At 31.6% G+C, this 22,663-nt stretch overlaps 1 protein-coding gene across 1 annotated transcript in view; it reads left to right on the forward strand.

Moving 5' to 3' along the window:
• The window catches only part of LOC114333978 (uncharacterized), a 92,944-nt gene that overhangs the window by 10,470 nt on the left and 59,811 nt on the right, over positions 1 to 22,663 (forward strand). The window contains exons 2-3 of the mRNA XM_050648430.1: positions 1,419 to 1,867; positions 21,672 to 21,766. Coding sequence (XP_050504387.1) covers positions 1,834 to 1,867; positions 21,672 to 21,766 — 129 coding nt within the window. The 5' untranslated portion in view covers positions 1,419 to 1,833. The remainder of the gene's footprint in view (positions 1 to 1,418; positions 1,868 to 21,671; positions 21,767 to 22,663) is intronic.

A 22,663-nucleotide genomic window follows, 5' to 3' on the forward strand; every position in this document is an offset into this window, starting at 1 on the left:
CGTCACACTCTCCAGCGTAACTAGTAGAAGTATTTCATGTGAGAGTCCTTGGACTTAGGCAGCCTTAAAACACCGCGGTAAATCGCAGCGATTTATCGATATCGATCGAGTTGTTTTAATTTATCGTTGTGTGTAAACGGAAGATCGCAGCGATTTATCGGAATTGGAGTTGGATTTTAGTTGATATCGGATTGCATCAATTTATTGTAACCATCGATTTTTTTAAGTTTATAATCAGTCGCGACAATATATCGCAGCCTCTAAACAGCTTTAAAGAAATCAATAGATCGTAGCAATTTATCGTCACAATAAATTGCTCGCATTTATCACGACGTCTAAACGCCACTTTATTTCTCCCACGTGACAAGCATTTTGCCGATTTTCTAGCCCCTATAGCGCATCAGCTTGCAAAGATACGCTTGTATCACAGGCTGGGTTCATTTCTATCGCTTGCTTGCTGTCGTAAGCTATTAACATTTCTTGCATTTTCTAAGATAGGCTTTCGATTTTATCTACTAAAGTAGCAATTTCTATTTTCATAAAGGAGGTTTCCAGGTAAACCTGATCAGCAGTGTGACTTACACTCAAGGAAGCTGTTGAGAGGTAGGATTTTTACCTGTCGACAGAAAATACTTTAATATTATGTATACCTTTTCAACTATTTCATGCTTTGCCTTGAGTTCGAATTGGTGATATAGAGTTTATTGCATTCTTATATTGGAGACAGTAATTTCTACAAAAGTTTTTCGAATACCTTTGACCCAATTGACAAAAAACTTATAGTCACATAAAATATTAGCTTTTCATATTTTCTGTAATCTGGTCGAAAGTGAAGACAAGCTACTCTCTGAATAGTTTGGATCGTTCTCGCAGTCATTAAACTCACTCGGCTGTGAAGCAGTATCACTTTTACTACCTTTAGAAAAAATAGTTTTATTAAAACTACGTACTGTCCGTACAATATAGTTACCGTTGCACGTCATCCACGTCATAGCACGTAACATCATGTGATACCAACACGAAATATTTAAGTGGTAGGTCTGTTTCTATTTAGAATCGTTTTACCGAATACACTGGAATTACAGCCACTAGACATATTTTATTATATATGCGTAGAAATAATGTTGGAAGATTTCTATTAATGTAAATTTAAGAAAACTTGTTTCATTTAACTTGTATAAGTGGAATATAAAGCGTTTTTATAAAGCACACTTATTCGGATTACAGTCTAACTGCAATTGAACAAAGATGACATTTTGGCATAAATTGGTAACATTATTTGATAGTTGCACTCTTGACACTTCAGATTTGTTTTTATTCTTTACTATAAGTATTTGTTTTATTACATTTATTAATTTTATTATTTACTTTAACGTAAGATTATAACTTAATTGTTATTTTCACATTTTTTATTGCAGATTTGGATTCCTTTCGTAAAAATAAATAACTTTTATTCGAAACATTTTTTCGAATTATGGAAAGATGGCGCTATGATCTAAAAAAACGTTTGTTGGAAATGGAAAATTTAATTTAAAAATGGAATGTCCCAACTAAAACAGAAAACTGTACTTAACTTTTTTTTTGATATTAGGACCTACTCTTCTCAACCCAATAGATCCCCAAAGCGCTCGAGTTACTGCACATTTAGCATACTTTGTTCCCCTACCATAATGGATAACTAAGTAGTACACGCTGTATCAGTTTATAAAAATTCCCAATAATAACTGATTAAAAGGTCAAAGCAACAACATTTTTATAGCAAGTTTAAAGTGAAACATTAATATTACTTAAATATTTAATACCCAAACGAGTGATATATATGAGAAAGTGATCATGTCTATTTTCGAAGTTTTAATTATTCTGGCAGGTACGTATATAACTTACGTTGCTTCTTGAGTGTTCTTTCGATTTTTTGTTTTAATAGCTTATTTTTATACATACTTTGTTTTCGAACTAGTATATAAATAAAAATATTGCTGGAATTTCAAACTATTTGTAAATTTTTATAGTAAAAACATTATAAAAAGTTGAAAATTATTAATTAAACATTGATGACAGCTGGGACATTAATGGCAGAGGAATATAGAAAATGGGGTCTGGAGGTGAATATCAAAAAACACAATTAGACCAGGGCGGATCGGTTTTGAGGTGGATGTGACAGGTGGCATTCGGATTTTTGCAGATAAAATTAGGTGACCACTTCAGTAATTATGTAATTGACTTCTGCTCCTTCTGAAATATGCCCGGAACATGAATAAAAAAATTACAATATTTAAAAATTTCCAAAAACATCAATTTTTTTCAATTTTCATTGCTTATAACTTTAAAACGATTCATTCTGGAACAAAGTCGTACTGAAATAAAATGAAGATAATGGAATTCTGTATGATATGCGACTAGTTTGGAATGTCTTAAATTATTACCCGTTCTGAAAAATAGCAATAAATACAAAATAAGGGGGCAAAACAAGCCTGTTCTTTTTTAATGTTTTTCAACCACATTGGTTGCACTTAAAACCTTCGTAAGTCGCTTAGAAAATTCTTACAACATACTTAATCTGTATACCAAATTTCATTAAAATCGACATAAAATATTTTGCATAATAATGTTGCAATCTGAATTTTTTTAAAAAAGTTCAAATTTTTTAAAAATTGTCTGAAAAAAAGTTTTAGTTTTAACCATTTAGAAGTTTGCTATTTTTTTTACATATCAATAGGCGCTCTACCTATCTTTACAGAATTAAAATCGGATTATTTAAGCGGCCTCAGCACGGTTTTAAAGTTTTTTTTTTTATTAATGGCTTTGACATAGCTAATTAGCCAGACTATTTGTTTTTTTTTGTATGGTATTACAATAACAATTTTAAGTTTATATCTAAGCCTACTTATTCTCTAAATTTACAGGGTGTTATAATATATTAATGGATACATTTTTCAATTTTGTGTGGTATTTTTACAAATGTTAATTTTATTATCTAAGCCTATTTAAAATTTAAATTTACAAGACGTTACATATTCGTAAAGATATTGTAACGTCTACTTATTTTTTGGAAAAAGAATTTCGTTTAAATTGACAGGTAAAGGACAATTTAGATTAATTAACTTTTCATACATTGCTTTAATATTTTGCCTGTACTGTCCACACTCCAATATGAGGTGCTGTAGATCTCCCATTCCACCACAGGCGCAATATGGGTTATCACTGATACCTATGCTGTGTTTGTATGCTGGGGTTAGTGCGTGATTTGACCTCATTCTGTTTATTGTTTTTATAAATTCGCGTATTTGATTCTTGTTTAAACCATCTCTCATTGGGAATTAGTGGTTGGCAATTTCTAAAATTTATTCCCGTTGTACTTTGGTTATAATATATACTTTGGCCAATTTTGTTTGCAATGGTTTTTACTGATATTATCTATATCGGTAACTGGTAGAAGTATGTTGTTTATGTTTCGTTTGGTTAAAGCTGCAGATTTAGCCAATTTGTCGACTTCTTCATTTCCAAATATTCCAGAATGTCCTCTAACCCAACAAATAATAATTGAACTGCCCGAGGAAGTAATATCATAATATAGACTCTTAATTTCTATCTCAATATGGTTTAGATTTTTTGTCGATTGGAGAGAAGTGAGTTTGTCCACAATACTTCTACAATCGGTGAAAATGATATAAATGTCCATACCAACAGAGGCTATATATTTTAACGCAAGTAATAAAGCTGATAATTCGGCAGTATATTATTATATTGAAGCTTCATTAGGCAATCGGCATGACTCTTTGTATTCAGAATTCCAGTGATATATTGCACTTCCGGTTTTATTTTGAATTTTGGAGCCGTCAGTAAAAATATATTGAAAATATATTTATATCTAAATAAAGGTTTTAAAGTTATAAACAATTTTTTGGCTTATAAACAAATTAATATACTGAGGACGTTTGAGTTGAAATAAATTCATTTTCTCGAGAATGGGCGACTCTGGAGATAAATGCCGAAAAATTCGATTTTTATATTTAAATCATAATTTTTTGGTATATATATTATACTAGTGACGTCCTCCATCTGGGTGTGATGACGTAATCGATGATTTTTTAAAATGAGAATAGGGGTCGTGTGCTAGCTTATTCGAAAGGTTGTCAAATTCTCTATTAATTGATATAGACATTAGCATAATTAATTATACAGGGTGCCCAATTTTTTTTTAATTAATTGAGACAAAAAGAAGAAAGTATATAATTTATTTAATTCGAAATACATTTTACTGTTGTCCTAAAACGGAAAAAATGTTTATTTGATAAATACCTGAAAAATAAATTTATTCCAACTGAAACGTCCTCACTGTATTTGACACTGTTTTTGACACACTTTCATATAATCAAATATTCTTAACTTTCGCGTTGTCATGGTGATGCCATATATGAGCAATAAATTACAACAAAACTTTTGACAGTTTTGTGGTTTGAAAGAAGTTAGAATTTTTAAATGTCAAAGTTCTAAAAATTGTAGAATAGAAATGAATTAATTCCATTGACGAAGGGTTACAGTTTTTTTTATTTGTTTATCGTAGATAAAATACTGTATGAAACGGTGCGTAAAGTACTTTTTGCGAACTTACGCGATGTATAGCACTCGCACCGCTGTTGCTCGTGCTCTAAACATCGCGTGCGTTCGCAAAAAGCACACTTCCCGAACTGTTTCATAAATAACTATTATAAGTTTAAAACAGTGTTGAGGCCGCTTAAATAATCCAATTTTAGTTCTGTAAAGTGTATTAGATAGGTATAGTCATTTTACTACAATAGCAAGATTACAAGGTCAAAATTTCTGACGTAAGAGCACTGTCACCACATTAGAATGTGACTTTTCATCATGGCCACGTTTATGTCATTAGTTCTCTGGCGAGCGTGAATAAGCAGATAAGTCTCGAATTTTACGAAAATGAGATAAGTCGATTTAATATTTCTATTTGGTTTCTTCTTGGCGTTAATAAGCAAATAAGTTCACATCCATAATATTTTCGTATTTTATTCCCATGTGAATAAACAAACATGTCACATTTTTGGCAGCCTTCTGAAATAAGTCTAGTTATTTTTCTAATGTCGCTTGAACGACTTCAGGAATAAGCAGATAACTTTACTGATCTGGTTATTCACAGATTTTATTTCAAATCGTGCCGAATAATATGTCAACATATCCTACTGTCCACCTGGCAATAATAATTGTTATAGCAGAAAGTGTTTTTTGTTTAAGCATTTGAACGTAAGATTTTGCGGTTAGAGTTCGTGTGTATGTAAAAGCCTTTTTATTATTATCAGTAATAGTAAATAATACTTGAGTTCTAATAATGGGTAGTCGTACATTACGTATGTTAAATTTGTGTCATCAAAGAGAGTCACTGACATGACATGGATTTTTCTGAAGATGACAGCGTAAAAGATCGTGATCTCGTTCCAGAAAAAAATGATACTACAAGTAGTGAAGACGAAATCACAGAGCCTGTTATTAAGAAAATTTAAAAAGACTTGACCGGTCTAAATCAAGAGAAAAATTAAAAAGGGAGAACTCACAAAAGTAGAGACGAAAAAAACTGGTCGAACTAGAAGGGAGAGAGCTTTAGCAAAGAAACAAAGAAATACTGGGCAAGAATATGTTACGGAGAAGGGTAAAACTGTTAAATCAAGAATGCAAAATCCACTTACTGATTGCCGCATGAAATGTGAAAAAAGGTTCCCAACAGGTACGACAAACGGTTTTCGAAGAATATTGGAAAAAAGGGGAACGAGATAAAAGATCCAATTACTTGTCGTCCTTAATAAGTATTTTGGAAAAGAAATCCACAACAGAAGAACGTACATTAGAAAAGTTTAGGCAGTATACTTGCCGATATGAGTTGAGCATTAGTGGAAAAAGAGAAGCAATATGCAAAAAATGTTTTGTTAGTACTTTTGGGGAAACAAACGCCTTCATCAACCAAATAATAGTAAATAGACAAAATGTAGTCTCTGGAATCCTCAAGGACGATCAACGAGGACGATCCGAACCCAAAAATAAATGGTCTCAAGAAATGCTTAAGTTGGATTTATAGTTTGACGTAGCGTAGACGTAGACGCAACGTAGACGTAAGAAACGGACTGGAGACGGAAGAAAATATTATGTCAATTTATAGATCGACGTAGCGGAATTTTTGCGCATGAGTAGAAAGAGTAAACAATGACTTAATTCTAATTCAACAACATAGCCTATAAATTATACGAACAGTAAACAACTTTGTGTTTATTTATTTATACTTATACTATTATTTATTATAATATTTATCTGTTTTGTGTGTTACATGGATTAGGAAATAAACGAAAGTATGCTCTTTGGTGCCGCATGCCGTGGGATTTCCAACTATTTTGTTTCATTTCCTGGTCTTTAAATGTTTATTGGATTTACCTATCGTATAATATGTGTGGATAACCAAGAATTAGGCTAATAAACAACTCATATTTATCTGAAATATTGAAATGACTCTATGATATATTTTTATTAAATTAATAACTTAACATCCATTGTATTAACAAAATTCGAATATGTTGACAATCAACTTTTTACACAACACAAGGTTTGAGGGGGCGGGGCGGGTCCACTTTGAGTGACAGAACAAAATTCTGCCTTATGATTGGCCAGACGGAAGAAACGCACTGTAAAAGATGAAAGTTGGTCATCTCTTCCGTTACGTTACGTTTCTCTTATGTTCCGTCAGGCGCTTGCGTTCATTTATAAACACGAGTACACAAAACTCGGTGTTGAACTTTTCCAGTGCGTCTACGTTACGTCTACGTCTACGCTACGTCAAACTATAAATCCAACTTTAACGATGTTCTACGCAGTGGCGGCTCGTGATTTTTACAATAGGGGAGGCTATACCTAACTGTAAAATATCTAGACAAATTTGCACTAGCAAAAAAATGCGCCAAAAAATGTAATTTAAGGCCCCATCTTTTGACCATTTTTTATTTACATTTCATAATATCATCCTAATTCATAATTTCATGATATCATCATTTTAAAAATAGTTGGTCTAATAGTAAAAGTTTAATACCAAAGTTTGTGTCGTTTATTTGTTAACAATTCCATCTATTTGTAAATAGATACCTATGCATATCAAAATAAATACAGATTTGAAGTCTTGCAGTCCATACATAATGAAGCTTCAAATTTTTAAGATACTCAACTGAATTTTTTTAATTCTAAACGCGGCCTACTGCGAATTCAAAAACACGATAAATTACCGATATTTTGCTTTGAGTTAGAGATACCGGAAAAAGTTATTTGAGCAAGTTGTTCCAAATATTATTATAACCCCACATACCAAATTTCATAACAAAATTCGCACTTTTAGATTTTTCATTATATTTAGTCAGGACCCTAAAATTCGTTGTCCCGAGACGTACCCAACCACCCAACGGAGCTGAGAAGCTACACTGCCTCCCTTGGTATATCTCCGGGCAACGTGTGATGGCGCCGTAGATACCACTGTTAGGAGACCGGGTCTCCTTAAACGCCTGCTGCGCTGCACGGAGCATTAGCAACGGAGAAAGCTGGGCTTCTCGGCTCCGTTCGTGCATCTCGGGATAACCCAGGGTCCTGCCTACAATAATATGTAATAAAACTGAGACGCGATCATGCGTTCTAATGCTAATGCTCCGTACGTATGGATAATTAGTGATAATATGGAATTTACACGTTGTATAATAGTGAGAGTAATTGTTGTTTTCGCGATTCATGATAAACAAAACAGTATAGAGTGTGTAAAAAATTTATGGGGGGCTGAGCCTCCCTTGCCTCCTCTGACGAGCCGCCACTGGTTCTACGACACATTAACAGCTTCCCGGCATACGAAAGCCATTACTGCAGGCAAACATCATCGAAGAAATATTTACAGTCAGATTTGTCCCTGACAAAAATGTTTGAACTTTATAAAGAGGACAGAGATAAATGCGTATCCAAAACAATTTATTCCCAACAGTTTCACAAACTTAACTTGGCCTTTATAAAACCCCAAAAAGATACGTGTTATAATTGCGACCTCCTAAAAATAAAACTTGCTTATGCACCCGAAGAAGAAAAAGAGACCCTACTGTTGGAGCAAACCATTCATCATACGGCAGCAGAAGATGCTTACGGCGCTAAAGCAAGAGACAAACAAATTGCTAAAGAGTCCCCTGATACAGCTCTATTTGCATTTGATTTGCAGCAGTGCTTACCAACCCCATATTTAAAATCGTCAATTGCATTTTATAAGCGAAAGTTGTGGACCTTTAATTTAACTGTCCATAACTTAGCGACCAACGAGTCCACGTGCTACGTCTGGGACGAATCTGTTTCTGGAAGGGGTGGTAACCAAATGGCGTCATGTTTATACAAACACATTATAAGTCTTCCGTCGGAAACCAAGAAAGTTTGCTTCTATTCAGACACTTGTGGGGGCCAAAACAAAAACAGCCATGTTGCTGCAATGTTTATAAAAGTGTTGAAAGAAAAAACGACCATCGAATCAATAGACCACAAGTTCTTGGTGAGTGGACATACGCATTGTGGATCATGCCACTATTGAGAAGGAAAAGAAGCGAACAACTATGAAAATTAGCCATCTTTATGATTGGGTGCAGCTTATAAGAAGTTGTAGAAAAACAAATCCATTTACTGTCCACATTATGGAGACCGATAAGTTTTTGATTTTGCCGCCCTCCTAAAAGGTCCTCTAGTACAAAAAAAGTTTCTGAAATCGGAGGACGGTTTTTGTGGAAAAATTTACAATGGTTACGCTATGACCAAGAACACGACGGACTCATCCAATACAAAGAAACGTTAAGGAATGAGGAAAATTTCACACCAATAAACTTTCAGCGTCGTGGAAGAAAGTCAACAAATCTGAAGGTGGAAAAACTTCACTCAGGACCTGTACCCATAAATGAAAAGAAAAAGAAACATTTGTTAGGACTGCTTCATTTAGTTGACAAGGAATTTCATCCATTTTACCAAAACCTAAAAGTATCCGATGTTCCAGATACTGATCCGGACCTCCTGGAAGTAAATCCAGATAAGCAGGATTAATACAAATAGATTCTTTGTAATTAATTTTTTTTAATAAATTTGCACATTGTTTTTGGTAACAAAATATTTTTTATCCCAAGACCTCAACCAGATAACTGAAATTATGTTGTTAAACACGTAAACCGAAAGTGTGCTTAACCAGATAAGTCACTCAAAATCATCAAGCTATAAATTTTAACAAAATTGTGTATAATAAACCTCAGTATAATAATTATTATTATCTAGCAGAAAGTAATAAAAAAGAATATATCTATTACCGGATTTACTAGAAGTCCGAAAACCTATTATCTGCTCTCCTGAAAAATTTACTTATCGTGACATATCTGCTTATTCACGCTCGCCAGAGATGTCAGAGATACTTTTCTATGTTTTTTTACTATAAAAATAATATCTGTAATTATTTGTTCTAATTAATGGTGTCGATTCTTTTTCATTACTTTCCGAACTATATTAATTAACAAAAATATTATCATAGTGTAGGTATAATCATTAAAATAGATTTATATTTAATATTTTTAAAACTAAGTATGTAAGTACTACAAACCCTAAAATTCATAAGAAAACTTTCTGATCTTTAAATCGAATAATAATCATCTTATTTCTAATAAACCTAATCTAAGAAATCTAAATTCTTTAACTTACTTCCCCAGTTAATGGTAAAGGGGAATCCCATTATTTAGTTCCTGTTCAAAATAATCTATTAAAGAAGCATTTTGATGTTTCTCATGTTTCTCAATACAAACACAAACACAATAGTATTGGGACCGTGCAAGTTCGGCAAAGCGAACCCTATTTCTACGCTCTGTACTTTTATTCGCACTTTTAATTATATTGGCCAATTATATTAGTCCTGATTACTGGATAATTGTCAAGGCCATAGTCCAAAAAAATAATAAGAAAAATTAAGATGCAGGTTATGTTATGCAAACGTAAACAATTGTATGTAGTAAATAAAATTAGTTATTAAAATGCAGTACTGCAAGCAAAATACAATTAATTAAATTTACCTTTATATAATAATTGCATATAATATCGATATTGTGGAGCAATATATAATTTTTCTGCTTCAATGACAGAAGGTATGAAATATACGTCAATTTGACAATTTCAATTGACAATATGAATTATTTAAGATAGTTGCAATATTTCTCCGTTACTCGCGCACGGTCGTTTCTCGTTTCCCTTCCAAGTACTTGCACACCGCGAATAGGTACATAACAATAATTACAATAGTTTTTAAATTAAGCTATATTTAATATGTAGGTATTTATAAAAACAGTACAATGATTTAAAGCTATATTTTGAATCAAATCAAATCAAATTGTCTACGATATGTGATGATATGAAGTAAAATTGTAGCAACACAGAACTGTCATCGGTAGCGTACGATCGTCTAATATATTTAAATAAAATTATTATTTTCTGGAGTACCTATTTAATTTAAGGATTGTTTCATAAAATTTATATCATTAATAATAAAAAATGTTTTTGGTTATTTAATTAAAATAATTCTAAAATTCTTAATTTAATCACGATTACGTTTTTCTTACTATAATACCATGTTGACACTTTGAGAAATGTCAATTTTAAAGTTGATGTTTCTTTACGTTAATTAACATTACAAATATTTCGGCGTATTATTAATATATTTCGGCATGAAATGAAATCAGATTGACACCATTAATTAGAATAAAGAATTAGAGATATTATTTGTACAGTAAACAAAAATCAAGACAATATCTTACAAGTAATGACATTAACGTGGCCATGATGAAAAGTCACATTCTAATGATTTGGCAGTGCTCTGACGTCAGAAATTTTGACCTAGGTAATCTTGATTTTGTAGTAAAAATACTATAGAACGCCTCTTTATATGTAAAAAGATTAGCAAACTTCTGAACCGTCTACTTTTTGTTCAGAAAATTTTTAAAAATTTTTACTTTAAAAAAAATTAGGTTGCAAAATTCTTATGCAAAATCTATTAGTATATATAGGTCGATTTTAATGAAATTTGGTGGACGATTTAAGTATGTTGTAAGAATTTTCAAAACGAATTATGAAGGTTATAAGTGCAACCAAAGTAGTTAAAGAATATTGAATAAAAACATGCCTATTTTGCCCCTTATTTTGTATTTATTGCTATTTTGCAGAAAGGTTAATAACTTAAGACATTTTTAACTGCACGAATATGATACAAAATTCAGTTATCTTTATTTTATTTTTTACGACTTTTTTCCAAAATGAACCGTTTTAATGTTATAAGCAAAGAAAGTAGAAAAAAATCGATGTTTTTCGAAATTTTTATATATTTAAAATTTTTTATTAATGTTCCCGGCATATTTGAGAAGGAGCATACGTCGATTATTATTATTGGAGCTGCCACCTAACTTTATCTGCAAAAATCCGAATGCCACCTCGCACATCCAAAAATAGACGTTTTTTAACAAATCCGCCCTGGTCTGAATATCTATGCGTAGGAAGGGAAGAAACGGAGAACCTGAACCTGGAACAGAAGACAATTACAAGCTGCAATGAATACAAACATTTGGTAATAAAATTGACTAGTACAGGATGAAACGAAGAAAATATTAAAGAAAGAATAGCAAAGGGAAAAAAGGTGATAGGAGAACTGAATTCGGTACTGTGGCAAAAAAATATAAGAACAGAAAAGAAAGAACGAATTTAAAACACAATATTAAAATTAGTATTAACCTATCAAGCTGAAGTCTGGCAATTAACCAAAAAGTACAAAGATAAATTACTAGACACTGAGATGGATTTTTGGAGAAGGTCAACAAGAAAATCTAGAATAGAACACATAAGAAACGACGACAATAGACAAGAAATGGAAATAGAAAGAACAATCATAGATGACATAAAAAAACAACAGCCAGTATGGTACGGACACTTAAGACGAATGGAGGAAAGAATCCCCAAAAAAGTGTTAGAATGGATCCCCACAGAAAAACGAAAACGACTAAGACCAGTAACTACACCGATAAAGAGCATCACCAAGGCGATGTCGGAAAGAAATTTAAGAGAGGAAGACTGCCACAAGAGAAATGGGTGGCGATTAGGAATGGAAAGGCGTAGAAAGCTATAAAACCGATTTAATATATATTGACAGCTAGGACTATTAGCACCAGCTATCTAGAGTTTAAAGTTCAATTACATATCGAAGAAAAAAGGAAAAATGTTACCCTAATGAATGTTTGCAGTATTTGAAGATACAGTCCACTTTCGTTTATTCCTTGGATTGGCTGCCGCGTATAATGAAAATCGCGGATAATATAATTATAACTATAAATACTAAAAATGTCCTATAGGTATCTGATTTGGAAATGCATCAAAATGTGACCACTCTGAAAAACTGCGAATACAATGCAACATAAAATGGAACTGTGTCATATCAACTGTGCTATTTAGGGGCATAAGCGTAAAATGTCGCTTGTCAAAATGTTCGATGTGTTTTAAATGTATTCATTTTTTTCGAATCCTAAGAAAACTAAGAAGTATTTTTGAAAAATTTGTAAGCAAAATGAAAGTCTATATTATTACCGAGGGTAGAAAGTTCCTTAGAATAAACAAAAGCTTTTTAATGAGATATTTAAAATTAAAAATCACACTAAATTTTCTCTTTTTTTCAACCCTGTTGGTTTCAACCACTTACTAAAACAAACATAAAAGTTTTCAGGGACTTTCTACGCTGGTAATAACCTAATCATTTATTCTCCAGTTAAATTTTTCAAAAATGGTTATTAGTTTTCTGAGGATTCGAATAAAAATGAATACATTTAAAACAATTGAACATTTTGACAGGAGACATTTTGCGCCTACACCCTTAATAATTTTCAAACGCAGTATAAGAGAGTTGTAGAAGTTGAAATAAAAATAACTGAAATAAACTTGAAATTCATAAAATATTAATAAATGGTGTATTCATCGATTTAATCATTATTGCTTTGAAAAAATGTGAAACGTTGAACTAAATACGTCCGTCTGTCCGTCCGTCCGTCTGTCCGTCCGTCCGTCTGTCTGTCCGTCCGTCTGTCCGTCCCTAAACACAACTCTTCCGTCATTATGCCAGATATAGTGACAAATGAGGTGTCAATTAAAAGCTATAACTCATGGATAGCATTGAATGTGAGAAATTTGACCTAAATAGGGCTTCCGGTTTTAGAAATTTGACCGGAAGTGCTGTTTTAAAGTCGCCAGAATAGTACTAAGGATGTATTATTCGACGCGCCTTAGCAAGACGAGAACAAATAATATATACTTCCGGTTTCATGACTGTCCGTTTGTCCATTCGTCCGCGTATAGTGTGATGAGCGTGCTAATAACCGGCAAAATAGCTCAAAAGATGTAAAACATAATACATTGCGAAATAAAAAGAGATGAAGCTAGTGGAGGTGGAAATTATCATTATAAACGTATAAATTGACATTACATTACATAGTTCCCCACCTTTAGACTATCAGAAAAGTATGACAACTGTCACTGTGACAGTAGAATTATATAAAATACTCCTGTCACAGACGTCTAAAGGTGGGAAACTATGTAATGCAATGTTAATTATTTATACGTTTATAACGATAATTTCCACCTTCACTAGTTTCATCTCTCTTTGTTGCGCAATGTATTATGTTTTTCATCTTTTGAGCTATTTTGCCGATTATTAGGGCGCTCATCACTGTATAACTTATTAATAATAGCTCAGTAAATTAAATTAAAATCAAAATATAATTCCGTACCGGTTTTGGAATAAATGTGCTATCAATGTTTAGGTAAAAAAAATATTTTTAAGGAAGTATAAGATCCATATGAAAGGATCATTGTTTCAATAATTAAAAATGGGTAATTTTTCTACAAAACTTACTTTTTAGCTGCTGCGGTAATTCAGGTTTTTGTGAAGGTCCTTATTATGTTTTTCTCCAAAGCTGAAGACAAACAGTTTTTCATATAAGATTTGCTTAATTTTATTTCACCCTTAATTTATTTAAACAATTGTAAATCCAGATTGTAAAACAAATTTGCAAAAAAATATTATTTAAATAATAAATAAGCACTATAGAGCATTTTATTTTGCAGAAAATTTGCGTTATGGTACCAAAAAATTGGTCGAAATATATCAAGTTGTTTTTAACATTTTTAATTTGTTTATTAAATATTACCATTTCTTCAATTGCAAAAACGCGGTTATTGCTGAGAGAGTATACAAATTTTTAAGGTCTTTTTTTTTGCTTTTTTGTATATTTTCGGTAACTGCATTTAGTATGGTAGTTAGACCCAAACCCAGACATCCAAAGTGAAAGTTATCCTCCAACACCAAATTATTCTATATGGTCAACATAATGTTCAGAAAAAAGTCACACCATTTTGAGCGTCGGGTTTGGGGGGGGGGAGAGGGGGAGAAATCTGCAAATTCGTAGTTTTTTTAAGTTTTTCGTCAATATTTCTAAAACTAAGCGGTTTAGCATGAACAACCTTCTATACAAAAATGTTCTACATTAAATTTGAAATAAAAAAGGCCCTATGCATAACCTTTTTAAAATGAACGGTTCCAAAGTTACGGAGGTAGTATAGTATAATTGGTCCAAAAAATGGCCTAACCCAGACATCCAAACGGGATTGTTGCCCTTTTTCCATCTTGCAGAATGGAAGGTGGGTTTCTGTTTTGCATCGTATAAAAGTCTGAGATGATGAAACTAAGCCCATTCGGCGATTTGTTCTCCTTGTTGGTTACATTGGTTATATCCCCATGTAGTATGGTGGCTGTTAAAGTCTCCAGTGTATATTGTCGGGTGAGAAAACGTGGGAAGTACGTTTGGTGGCCATCCAGCGTTTGGTGGTTTGTATATATTGACTATAGTTATTTCGTCTACTTTCACAGCAAGTATAAAAATCTCTTGTGTCGAGTTAGAGTGAAATGTGCTGTAATGTTTTATGTCTGCTCTACAATAAGTCGCGATACCATACTGAGCGTGGTTGAGTGAAGCTATTAGTGTGTATCCAGGGATTTGGCCACGGTTTTTTAATTGTATGTCATCTGCAGTATGTGTTTCTTGAACGGTAACCACGTCAACCTTATTCTTTGCCAGGAGCTTGCCAAGATACTCGCTCTTGCTTCGGCTGATGCCTTCGATGTTCAATTGGCATACTCGAACCGTTGGTCCGATTGTCAACTGGCTCTGACAAGAGCCAACATTTGATCGTTTTGTGTTGTTCATTGCAATGTGTTCGCCAGGAGATCTTCGAGAAACAGGTCTGGCGGTTCTATTGTTGCTAGTTCATTTAGCGTTACCCAGGGTGCATGTGTAGTATTCTACTACGGACGCGAACTAGCTTTACACCCCGTTACACCCCTTTACACCCACGTCGGAAAGCACTTGGAACTAGATAGGCAATTTTCGCTCTCCAGGTGCTTATACAGCGGTGTAGAGACGTTGATATGGATGTGTACTTGTGCTTTGTGGATTTTAGAAAAGCATTTGACAATGTAAATTATGAACAATTAATAGTTATTCTGCAAAAGACAGGTATTGACGACAAGGATATTCGGATTGTGGCAAACCTTGACTGGGGTCAAACAGCAAAAGAAAAAATTAGCAACGAACTTACTGAAAGTGTGAAGATCAAAAGAGGTGTCCGGCAGGGGTGTATCTTATCCCCACTCCTATTTAATATTTATTCCGAACAAATATTTAAGAAAAAATACAAAAATAGACGGTTTAGTTTTGATTTAAATCTGTCTCCTGCCATCCCCCGATAGCGCTATTTCTAGGTCTACCTTTTGTCAAGGAGGCTATGCAAGAAGACAAATTTAAATCAAAACTTCCGTAGTTCTCGGTATACAATAAAACTATTTATACCGGAGTAAGGTTAGAACGCCCTCTAACGGGGAATAAGTGAAATAAATGGCGACTCGATTCTAGTTTTCTGTTGACCTAGATATCAAAATATCAAAAGGCACCGCTGGGAAAATATTCCAAAAATGCGGTTCAGAGAAACTATATTGATTGTCCAAGGGAAAATAGACAGTAGGCGAGGGCCAGGCAGGAGATGGCAGTCGTTGCTCTAAAATCTGCGGAAGTGGGTCGGACTCACATCAGTCGAACTATTCAGAAGTGCCGCAAGCAAAATCAGAATTGCCATGTTAATAGCCAACGTTCGCAATGGACATTTGAAAAAGAAGAAGAAGAAGGTTATCTTTTGTGCCAATTTTTATTGTATCACAATATTAAAGACAATTTTTTGAAAACAAATTGTTTTATCAAAGTAATGAATATTTATTTGCAAAATGGGTAATGCAGCTAATATTATTTTTATACGCTACCCCAAATTAAAAAAAAATATTGAAATTGGTCCATTATTAACAATTTTTACTATATTTACAAATGGCATTGGTTAATATACGCCAGTCAATGGGAGCAAGAATAGGATATTACCCCCGAATTCTATCCTACTGAATGGATTTTAATGAAATTTTGGGATAGCCTCTACTTATCTCCTAATTCAAAGTTTACCCTATGCCGATGTGTACTTTTATCTTGGGGGTGGTTACCACGCCTTCTTAGGGGTGGAAATTTTTTTTGTTAAAATTACCACGGAATTCGCTAGAGCACCTAATTCTAAGCAAAAACTGTTCCATATTTTTTTTTAAAACTCAATACATTTTGAGATATTCGTGTTTGAAAATTGGCCATTTTCATTGCAACATAATACCTTTTCGAAAGTTTTTTCGAATACCTTAAAAACTTTGCATCTAACTAAAAAAACTATATTAAACATTTTTGTAGGTAATAAAAAACAAAGAGACACTTGCCTTCATAAACCTTCTAGTTATAATATAAAAAGATAATATGGTAGGTGAAAATAGTTTGTTTTTTGGTACATTCTCAAATTGGTGTATTTAACTTGAAATAACATAAAAACGGTAGATTTTAGGTGTATAATGCTACTAATACCTTTTGTAGTGCTTGAAAAGACCTTTAAAATTAATGAGCTACATTAAAGGTCAATTATATTTAAACTAAGCGAGATATGCTGCAAATAAAATTGATAACTAATGTATTTTAAGAAAAAAATGAGAAGGATTTTTAACCCCCGTTCAAAAAGTTGGACGGGTTTAAAATGAATGGTTTTTGAAAAAAAAAGATTAAATTATAGAGAGTATTTTTAAATTTTCCTAAATATCTTCCTTTTCCTTCATGTAACATGAAAATAATAAGAGATACAATAATGAAAAATAAAAAGGAAATTTGTATCTGAAAAAGCCCTACATTTCTGCGTGGTATCTTTTTTCGTATCTCTTATCTATTTCGAGTTACATGGAGGAAAAAGAAGATTTTTAGAAATTTTAAAAATGCGCTCTATAATTTGATCTTATTTTTTTCAAAAACCATTCATTTTTATCAATTCCAACTTTTTGAACATAGAAATAACACTATAATAAAAACTATTGTAGAAGGAAAACGATGTATTTAAATTCTGGTGGATAAAGGGTTAAATATAGTTCTCATTTCTTCTTAAAATACATAAGTACCTAATAGACTTTTTGCAGAATATCTCGCTTAGTTTGAATATAATCGACATTTAGTATTACTCATTTTAAAGGTCTTTTCAAGAACTACAAAAGTTATAAGTATCAATATACACCTAAAATCGACAGTTTCTCTGTTAGTTCGAGTTGAATACACCGATTTGAGCATGCAGCAAAAAAAAAGTCTTCTTACCTACCATATCCCTCTTTGTATTTTAACTAGAAGATTTATAAAGGAACAAATCTCTTTGTTATTTTATAACCTACAGAAATATTTTATATAGTTTTTTTGTTAGAAGCATAGTACTTAATGTAGTCGCAAAAATCCGTCCAAAAAGCTCATTTTTCAATGAAAATTTTCAACCACGAATAACTCAAAAATATTGAGTTTTCAAAAAATAATTATAGAACAGTTTTTGCTTAAAATTAGGTTTTCTAGCCTCTTCCGTGGATATTTTAACCAAAACATTTTTCACTCCGAGAAGGGGTGGGAACCACCCCCAAGATAAAAACGCACATCGGCATATGGTAGACTGATTTTTGAGCTATTTCCTACTTACTGTGAAAATATCAAGTAAATCGATGTAGTAGGATGGAATTCGGAGCCAAATACCCTCATTGACTGCCCTAATAGATGTACTCACGCACTTTAAATGTTACCGAGATAGCAAAAGCTATCTCGGCAAAAGTGGTCCTAGAAATACTTTTTTTTTTGTAAATGTGTGGACAATTACCAGGAACACGAATATCAAAACAGCTTTTCAAAATTATTTAATCCCGGCTATGCACAGTGGATTCAACTGCTGAAAACATGGTCACGAGGTAAAATAAAAAGTCCCTATTTAGGGATTTTAATGTTTACAGTTGTTTTCTCATACTAACGTAGAGTTGTAATAGACAGAATTCTTATTCATACTCTGGGGTAAGTGAACCATGTACGACCTAATTTTGGCCGGCAGTGCAAGTCAAAAAGAACGCGTATATTGAAAACCCTGTCAAATCTTTTGTAGTTTATCACTTTTATTGCTGTAAAGCTCATTCTTCTTTTTCAAGTTATGTACTAATTTAAGGTAAAACTTGACTAAAGATTTGATAACAATAAATGCATAACATTTGTTAATAAATAAACAGAAAAAATATACTTCAAATAATCAAAATTTCGTAAAAATATATTCAAAAAATAAATAATTCTGCATAGTTCTGCGATTAATGTTTATTGACCTCACAACTTACAGTAAGAAGATACAGAATCACATTGGTTTAGGCCTATGTATTGCTGGCAGTTGTTTGAATATAAAGGTGTGAAATGACGCATATTACATGATTCTGGCGATTGTTGCGTATATATGGGTTATACCTATGTAATAGGTTTTAAATATTGAGATCATCAGAATCAAAACCTGCTAAACCCTAAATGTTTCGTTCTTCTAAATCCAAACCAAAAGTACAAGTTTCTGAAGATGTAAGGCGCATGCAGAAAAATTACAAATTAGTGAACCATTTTATGATATTTATTAATACCCCTTTGATTGAGAAATATCGGATACCTTTTGGAAAATTTTTATTTTTAATGTTTTTTAGCCTCCCGACAAAATTTCAAAACATGGATCTAACAGGTTTTGATTCTATAGGCCTCTATTTTACTTTAAAAAGAAAATGTGTTAGCATTCAGCAATTTCAAAATTTCCTTATTATATAAAATTTCAAAAAAATATGAATTTAAAATAAAATTCTCAAATTTATTTCGGCCTTATTGGATCACCATTTATTTTTCAAAAAAATATGGTCAGATTTGTAATCAGCGATGCCAAAAGCCCTGAAGTGCGAAAGTAATTTCGAAGTGTATGAACAAATACGCTTTTAAAGGTTCATGACCACCTTTCGGAATTTGGAACCACAGTGCGATGTCATTAAAATATCAAATTTTAACCAAATTTCAACAATTTTCAAACGCCATATTGGAGCAGAGTTTAATTGAAATTTTGATTTCTCAATACATTTACCCAAAATATACATAAAGGTAAAAAAACGAGACCTTAAAAATTGTATACACTACTGGCAATAACCGCGTGTTTGCAATTGAAAAAATGGTAATACTTAGTAAACAAATTAGATATCTCATAAACTACTAAATATTTTTCAACCAATTTTTTTTGCTTTATAATGGTACTGCAATGCAAGTTTTTCTGCAAAATGAAATAATTTATAATGAAAATAATATTTTTTTGAAAAAGTTGTATTTTAATTTTGACTTACAATTATTTAAATAAATTAAGGGTCAAATTTAATTTTGTATGCCTTATAAAAGTCTGTTTTTTCAGTTAGGTAGAAAAAAATCTTAAAAATTTTCATAAAAAGATGAATTACCGCAGCAGTTCAAAAAGTAAATTTTGTGCAAAAATTGCCCATTTTTATTTATTTAAACAATGATTCCCTCATATGAATATACTTAAAATGTTACTTTCTTGAAAGAAATATCTTTTGTTTTGACCTAAACTTAAAAAAATTATTCCAACCTGAACGAAATTAAATTTTGATTTACATGTATTGTAATTTTATTTGATCGGGCTATAAAGATAGAATGACAAATGAGGTGTCCAATGAAAGCTTATAACCCAACGATGGTATTAAAGATGAAAAATTTGACAGAGGTATTCGGGTTGTAGAGTTGTACCGTTTAAAGGACAAATAATGTATAATTTTGGTTTTTATAATATCATATCCGGTTCTAATCGGTATATAAAATCTAGGACTTTCGTAGTCCAATTACGTCTTTCTTATTGGAATCATTTACATCATTAGTATTTAAATATATCACAGTTTAAAGTTTATCAATTATATTCATTCTCCTATCCCACGAATCAATATTAACTCAACTTCTCCAAATGCTTTACATGTTTTTTCTTTAATTTCTTGTGTGTATTATATATTCAATATTTCGTTTTCTATTTTATTAGTCTCTTATTAGATTTTGCTTTCATGGTTCTGCTTTAAGCATGTGGACGTTAAGCCATGAGGAATATTGTTTTTTTTTCAGCTACGCAGTTATACTAATTTTAAAGAAAAATAAAATAAAATGAAATAAAATAAAATAAAATAAAATACAATAAAATAAAATAAAATAGAATAAAATAAAATAAAATAAAACAAAATAAAATAAAATAAAGTAAAATAAAATATAATATAATATAATAAAATAAAATAAAATAAAATAAAATAAAATAAAATAAAATAAAATAAAATAAAATAAAATGAAATAAAATAAAATAAAATATAATATAATATAATCTAATATAATTTAATAAAATAAAATAAAATAAAATATGTTATATATAAGTTATGTTTTCTCTTAAAAATTATAATACCAAGTTTGCTATGTTCTCTGCGTTGCAATTAGAACTTATAAAAGGTTTTTATTTGCCATTTATTATTCATGTGTCATGCTATTACCGTTGATTGATAAATACGGATATTTATCAGTATATTTATCAGTCAACGCTATTACGTCAATTGCTTAATTTTTATCTTCTCGCAAAAAAACAAAATTGGATTCCGTCGTTGATGTAAATCGCAAAGCCACGATGCTGATCTATTTTATACTTTTTGTCAATTTTATAGTATTGTAAGAAACTTATTCTGCACATTGCTGTAATCGTCTCTGCACTATTTTAATTTAGACAGTTGTTTATAGTTTGATTAGCTTTCTCGTTAATTTGGTAGGTGCATGTTGTGTCTTTAAAAAAAATGTCATCGTTACTCTTTTGTAAAATATTGTTCTGAAGCTATTTTCTTGTGGCATTTTTACAATTTTAACTATTTATAATGGGAAATAAGCCACAATATTATTAAAAAAATGATTTTTATTAACGTTTCGACGCCCAAATCGGGTGCCGTTGTCAAAATACAAAATACTACGGAAAAATACAGTAGTATTTTGTATTTTGACAACGGCACCCGATTTGGGCGTCGAAACGTTAATAAAAATCTTTTGTAAAATATTATGTAAAAGCGAATTTTAAGTCATTATTTATTACAGGTTATACAACGGTGCTATTTTTAGACCAGGAAGTAGATATTAATAAAAATAACTGTAATATCATTGGTGGATCAGGTACTTTTTCTAAATTGACTGTAAGTATACCTTAATATACCGTGCGTCCATAAAGTAACGCATAAATTTATTATTTCATAAACCGGCGACTTTAAAGAAAAATCCCAAAACAGGTCGATTTTTATTTTTAATTTCTCATTTTTTGGCATATATATCACAGTAGTGACGTCATCCATCTGGGCGTGATGACGTAATCGATGAATTTTTTAAATGAGAATAGAGGTCATGTGATAGCTCATTTGCAAGGGTATTCAATTCTCTATTCACTAATGTAAACATTAACATAATTATTTATACAGAGTATTCAAAAAAATATTTTTTTAATTAAAATAATCGAGGCAAAAAGAAGAATGTATGTAATTTATTTAATTTAAAATGCGTTTTCCTACTGTCAGTAAACAGAAAAGAAAATTATTTGACAAATAAACATTGATTTTCGCTTGAACGAAATGTTCAAACTGGCAAGAGGCAGGTGGGTGGCAGCTTTAACATTGAATTTAAGCGAAAAACAATATTTATTTGTCAAATAAATTTTTTTCCCGTTTTCTGACAACGTTAAAACGTATTTTGAATTAGATAAATTACATACATTCTTCTTTTTGTTTCAATTATTTTAATTAAAAGAATGCTTTTTTTTAACACCTTGTATAAATAATTATGTTAATGTTTATATTAGGGAATAGATAATTGAATACCCTTTCAAATAAGCTATCACATGACCCCTATTCTCATTTAAAAAAAAATCAACTATTACGTCATCACGCCCAGATGGATGACGTCACTAGTATGATGTATACGCCAGAGAATCGGAAATTAAAAATAAAAATCGACCTGTCTCGGGATTTTTCTTTAAAGTCGCCGGTTTACGAAATAATGAATTTATGCGTTACTTTATGGACGCACTGTATATTTGTATT

The sequence above is a fragment of the Diabrotica virgifera genome, chromosome 4, assembly GCF_917563875.1.
Source record: "Diabrotica virgifera virgifera chromosome 4, PGI_DIABVI_V3a".
Taxonomy (NCBI): domain Eukaryota; kingdom Metazoa; phylum Arthropoda; class Insecta; order Coleoptera; family Chrysomelidae; genus Diabrotica; species Diabrotica virgifera.